We start from the raw sequence: 6092 nt of genomic DNA, 5'->3' as shown, positions 1-6092 counted from the left end.
GCTTGGAGGGGCTCTCGGTTTTTTTTTGGGGGGGGGGAAGGAAGGCAATAAGAGATGGATGGACTCAATAAAGGAAGCCACAGCCTTCAGTTTGCAAGATCTGAGCAAGGCTGTCAAAGATAGGACATTTTGGAGGACTTTCATTCATAGGGTCGCCATGAGTCGGAAGCGACTTGACGGCACTTAACACACACACACACACACAGGCAGGCAATGCAGGGGGATGCCTTGAGCCGTTCTGCCCGGCTGGGCTGCTCCGCAGGAAGCCGGAGAAGGCAGGGCTGGTCTGCAGCATGGATGACCTTACCTTCCCGGCTCCAAGGTGAGGCGTGGAAAACCCGGCGAAGGACCCCGGGTGGGGGAGCAGATTGGGGCAGAACGGCAGAGGAGGGGCAGGGGTCCCCCAAGAAGTGTGCCCACCCCCCACCCTCCACCGAACGTCCTGCCCAGTTATGGGCTTTCACAGGAGTGAAAATCGCCAACAGACGTCCTCCCCAGGGAGAGATCTGGTGGCAGCGGCAGCTCCTTGCCATCTGATCAGTTTTCATCTGTGTTATTTTATGTCTTCTGCCGGCAGAACAATTTTGTTTGCCTGTTGGGAGGAGTAAAAGTAAACTTTGCGAGAGCTCAGTTGCTGGGTCAGGCGGGTGCGCTAGAGCCAAGCTGCCAGGCTGACGCAGACATCCTGGCAACGGTATATCTACGGGGCAGGCTAACGAATGCACCACTCCTCTGTCCATTTACCTGGGAGAAAGTCCTGGTGAGTTCAGCAGTGCAGAGTAAATCTGCATAGAATTGAACTGCATTGACAAATTAGCTTAAGTCAGTGGTTCTCAGAGCTGTCTAAACTTACTGTGGATTTCCGGATCAAATTGGGACGTACCCACATGACTCTTTCACCCTCCCCAAAATCATAGAATCATAGAGTTGGAAGGGACCACCAGGGTCATCTAGTCCAACCCCCTGCACCATGCAGGAAATGTAGGGCTCTCACATCAGTTAACACTGAGCATCTTTACATTTTGTCATTCGGGTTTCGCCTTCATAAACCCGTGTAGCGTACCGTAATTGAACAACAGGCTGTCGTCCATGTTGCACAAGATGCAAAGTTTGTTTTCAGGGTCCTGGACTCTTCCTCTCTCAGCTCAGCCTGTTCTTCCCTCCCGATCCAACTCCCTGGTTAATCCCCAGTATCTCCAGTTAACGGACCAGGCAAGCAGTAGGGGGTATAACTCTGGATGACTCTGGTTTCTCTTCAGACGGTATAAATCTTTCCCCATTTTGTTAACCTGAGGGGGGTTGAAGTCTTAGAAAAAGCTTTTCTCCCTCTCTCATAATACTAGAACGCGGGGTCACCTGCTGAAGCTGGAGGGTGAGAGATTCAAAACAAACAAAAGGACGTATTTCCTCATACAACACATAGTTAAATTGTGGAACTCCCTGCCCTAGGATGTGGGGATGGCTGCCAACTTGGAAGGCTTGAAGAGGGGAGTGGACATGTTCATGGAGGAGAGGGCTATCCATGGCTACTAGTTAAAATAGATACTAGTCATGATGCATCCTTATTCTTTCCAGGATCAGAGGAGCATGCCTGTTAATCTTAGGTGCTGCTGAACACAGGCAGGATGCTGCTGCTGCGGTCGTCTTGTTTGGGGGCTTCCTAGAGGCACCTGGTTGGCCACTGTGTGAACCGAATGCTGGACTTGATGGGCCTGGGTCTGATCCAGCAGGGCTTTTCTTAAGATCTTATGGAGGACAGGGCTATCCATGGTTACTAGTCAAAATGGACACTAGTCATGATGCCCAACTATTCTCTCCAGGATCAGAGGAGCATGCCTATTGCATTAGGTGCTGTGGAACACAGGCAGGATGACGCTGCTGCAGTCGTCTTGTTTGTGGGCTTCCTAGAGGCACCTGGTTGGCCACTGTGTGAACAGACTGGTGGACTTGGTGGGCCTGAGTCTGATCCAGCAGGGCCTTTCTTATATTCTTATGATGGCTGCTAACTTGGAAGGCTTGAAGAGGGGAGCGGACATGTTCATGGAGGATAGGGCTATCCATGGCTACTAGTCAAAATGGATACTAGTCGTGATGCATCCCTATTCTCTCCAGGATCAGGGGAGCAGGGCTATTATATTAGGTGGTGTGGATAATGCTGCTGCCATCGTCTTGCTTGTGGGCTTCCTGGAGGCACCTGATTGGTCACTGTGTGAGCAGACTGCTGGACTTGATGGGCCTGGGTCTGATCCAGCAGGGCTTTCCTTATGTTCATGATGCATGCCTATTCTCTCCAGGATCAGAGGAGTATACCTATTCTGTGAGGTGCTTTGGAACACAGACAGGATGCCGCTGCTGCAGCCGTCTTGTTGGCTTCCTAGAGGCACCTGGTTGGCCACTGTGTGAGCAGACTGCTGGACTTGATGGGCCCTGGTGTGATCCAGCAGGGCTTTCCTTTTGTTCTTGTGTTCTAACAGGGTCAGTGACAGGTGCTGGGAACACACATGTCCTGAAGCAAGCAGAGAATGAGGGACGCAGGCATGAAACGTAGTCTGACCCCTGACAACGTGGTCGCTCGCCTGCCTGGTGCAAAGGTCGCAGACTCCACACACTGTCTAGATAGGTCGATTGGAAGTGCCGGGGAGGCGTTCGCAGTCATGGCGCATGTTGGCACCTGTGCCATTGGGAAATGTCCTGGGAGAAAGCAGGAAGAAGAGGGAAAGTCTGGGACCTCCACAGCAGCGCTCTCAGAGTTGCCATCGGCTCCATCTGCAGGGCCAGCCAGACAGGCACGGATGAGGCTTATCAATGAGCAGATAAGGAAGCGGTGCCGGGGGGAGGGAGGGTTTACGTTTGTTAGGGACTGGGGAACCGCCTGCCACAAGTCAAACCTTTGCAAGAGAGAGGGGTTCACTCAAACCGAAAGGGAACCTGAATGAGAAGAGGAAGAAGAAGAGGTGGTTTTTCTATGCCAACTTTCTCTACCGCCTAAGGGAGACTCAAACCGGCTTACAATCACCTTCCCTTCCCCTCCCCACAACAGACCCCCTGTGAGGTTGGTGAGGCTGAGACAGCTCTAAGAGAATGTGACTAGTCCAAGGTCACCCAGCTGGCTTCATGCGTAGGAGTGGGGAAACCAACCTGGTTCACTAGATTAGCCTCCGGCACTCACGTGGAGGAGTGGGGTATCAAACCCGGTTCTCCAGATCAGGGTCCACCGCTCCAAATCACCACATTTAACCACTATACCACGCTGGCTCTTACGCTGAGGGCCCTCTATACCAAGAAGGTGTCAGAGCAGCTTCTAAACTCACTTCTGAGGGGAAGCCCACAAGGTCTGGGGGCCCTCCGGTTGAGGACGACTTGTCTGTAAGGGACGGTGCGGTGAATGCTTAGGGTGATATAAATGGGATCATGCTAGAACCGAAGGATGGATGGATGGATGGATGGATGGATGCAAGGAAGAAAGAAAGAAAGAAAGAAAGAAAGAAAGAAAGAAAGAAAGAAAGAAAGAAAGAAAGAAAGAAAGAAAGAAAGAAAGAAAAGGTTTTGTGAAGAGGGACAAGCGAAGAGGGGATCTTTAGAAAGGGACATGAGGAACAGGTGCCAGAAGTCTCTGAGCCAAGGTCCGGGTGTTGGAGGGCTTGGTACTAAACAACGATGTAGATATCGTGGGCATTTAAAAAAGCTGATGGTATGGGGAAAATAAGTGGGCCACCAGGGCACTATCCCAGGATACAAATTCTGTAAACAGGACAGGGAGGGGTGTGTTGTGGGTGGCAATGGTCTGTATAGCAAAGAGACCGTAGCGTTTAAGAAGCTAGAAAATATATGGGGAAGAAACTCCCCCACAGAATTACTATAGGTGGAGATACTGGGCCTTAGTGTTTACTTTAACATGGGGTATATTCTTGATCAAAACCAGGAGGCAGATCCTGAAATGAAGAGGAACATAAGGTGATTAATGTGGGAAATGTTGTAATACTGGGTGACTTCAACTAACCTCATATAGTAAGGTTATAGTTATAGTAAGCTATAACTCCTTTATTATATTAAAACTCCCTCTTAAGTTTAGAGTTGTCTTGTGCTAGAAAGGAAGAAGGTGAAGCATAATTGCTATTTTGGATTTAAAAAATAATCTAATTGCAAGGAATTATGTTGAGGTGTTCTTAGTATGTGGCACTGTTTCTTCTCTTGCTGTAATGGAAATCCTCCCAGCGAGTGTGCCAGTTAGGAGCAGTGGTTTGGAGTGGTCAACTCTAATCTGGAGAACTGGGTTTGATTCCCCACTCCTCCACATGAGCGGCGGACACTAATCTGGTGAACTGGGCTGGTTTCCCCACTCCTACACACAGAGCCAGCTGGGTGACCTTGGGCAAGTCACAGCTCTCTTAGAGCTCTCTCATCCCCACCTACCTCACAGGGTGTCTGTTGTGGGGAGGGAAAGGTGATTGTAAGCCGGTTTGCTTCTTCCTCAAGTGGTACAGAAAATCGGCATATAAAAACCAACTCTTCTCCTCCTCCTCATATTGATCGGTCAAATATGTACTGGAGTCATGCTGTAGAACTGAGGTTCCTAGATTTTGTTAATGACTGAGTGTTAGAAGAGTTGGTCAGAGAGACAACCAAAGGCATCGTGACCCCAGACTCGGTTCTGAGCAGGGCTCAAGGTTGGTGCGGGATGTAGATGTTGTTGTACCAGATGGGGACAGTGACCGCAATGCTATGAAGTGAGGTTAATGGAGAGGAGGGCAAAAATTGACAACACAGTGAGCGAAAACAGAATCTGAGGAGTGGAGGGCATTGCTCAAAACATCGAGACTAACAATAGGCATTTCTTCAAATATATTAGAAGTAGGAAACTGGCCAGAGAGGCAGTTGGGCCATTGGATGACAAAGGAACAAAAGGATTGCTAAAGGAAGATGGGGAGACGGCAGAGGAGCTGCATGACTTCTCTGTGTTTGTTGTGACTATAGAAAATGTGGGGCACAAACCAAACCAGAGATGCTTGTTTGGGTCTGAAGAACCAGGTCTAGTTGAGGTAACTAGAGATGAAGTTGTCGAAGTCCTAGGTAAACGGAAACAAATTAGCCTCTGGGCCTGAATGGCATACGTCCAAGGGAGCTTAAGGAGCTTAAATGTGAAATCGTTGATCTGCAACCAGCTGATGTGGTGTAGTGGTTAGGAGCGGTGGACTGTATTCTGGAGAACCTGGTTCGATTCACCACTCCTCCACACGAGTGGCGGACTCTAATCTGGTGAACCAGATTGGTTTCCCCACTCCTCCACATGAAGCCTGCTGGGTGACCTTGGGCTAGTCACAGTTCTCTCCAAACTCTCTCAGCCCCACCTACCTCACAAGGTGTCTGTTGGGAAGGCGATTATAAGCTGGTTTGAGTCTCCTTAAAGGTAGAGAAAATCAGGGTATAATAACCAGCTGTTCTTCTTCTGTATGTAGCTAGCTGCTAAAATCGGCCACTGTAGTGGAGAACTGGGAAGTAGCAAATGTTGCAGCAGTTTTTGAAATGGTATCCAGGAAATTACGGGACAGTTTTCTTGACATTTTGTCCCTGGTAAATTAGAATGTAGGCAAGTGTAAAGAGATGCACTATTGGAACAAAAAGACTAATTTTTAATGTATGCTGATGGAATCTGAATTGGTTGAGATTGAGAGGGAAAGAGATCTTGGGAGTTGTGGGAAGCCCTATTAAATGGCTACTCAGGGTGTTGCAGTGGTACAAAGGGCATGCTGGGGGTCATTAGGAAAGGAACTGAAAATAAAATGTCCAGTACCCTAATACCCTTGTGCAGATCTGTGGTGAGGCTTTAGTTAGATTACTATGTACAGTTCTGGTCACTGCATCTCAAAAAGGATATTGCAGAGCTGGTGGAAATACAGGCTGTTACCGCACTAGGTATTCCCAGCGATGTATTAAGAGTTTGAAAACGTTATAAAAAATACTGTTCGCACTTTCTATGTACTCCCACCGATGTATTAAGAGTTTGAAACTGTTATGAAAAATACAGTTCGCACTTTGTTTGGCCCTTTTAGCTGTGAAGACATCTTCCAACCATTTTTTAGCCGTGGCATCCA

The 6092-nt window shown here is 48.7% G+C and overlaps 1 protein-coding gene across 1 annotated transcript in view; it reads left to right on the top strand.

Annotated features, from left to right (window-relative positions):
* Positions 1–6092, top strand: part of ANO8 (anoctamin 8) — a 50749-nt gene that overhangs the window by 385 nt on the left and 44272 nt on the right. Inside the window, exon 2 of the mRNA XM_056867594.1 lies at positions 263–322. Within this exon, the coding sequence (XP_056723572.1) occupies positions 263–322 (60 nt within the window). The remainder of the gene's footprint in view (positions 1–262; positions 323–6092) is intronic.

Source organism: Euleptes europaea, chromosome 2 (assembly GCF_029931775.1).
Source record: "Euleptes europaea isolate rEulEur1 chromosome 2, rEulEur1.hap1, whole genome shotgun sequence".
Taxonomy (NCBI): Eukaryota; Metazoa; Chordata; class Lepidosauria; order Squamata; family Sphaerodactylidae; genus Euleptes; species Euleptes europaea.
The sequence above is the reverse complement of the archived record's forward strand: the minus strand, read 5'-3'. Positions and strand labels throughout refer to the sequence as shown.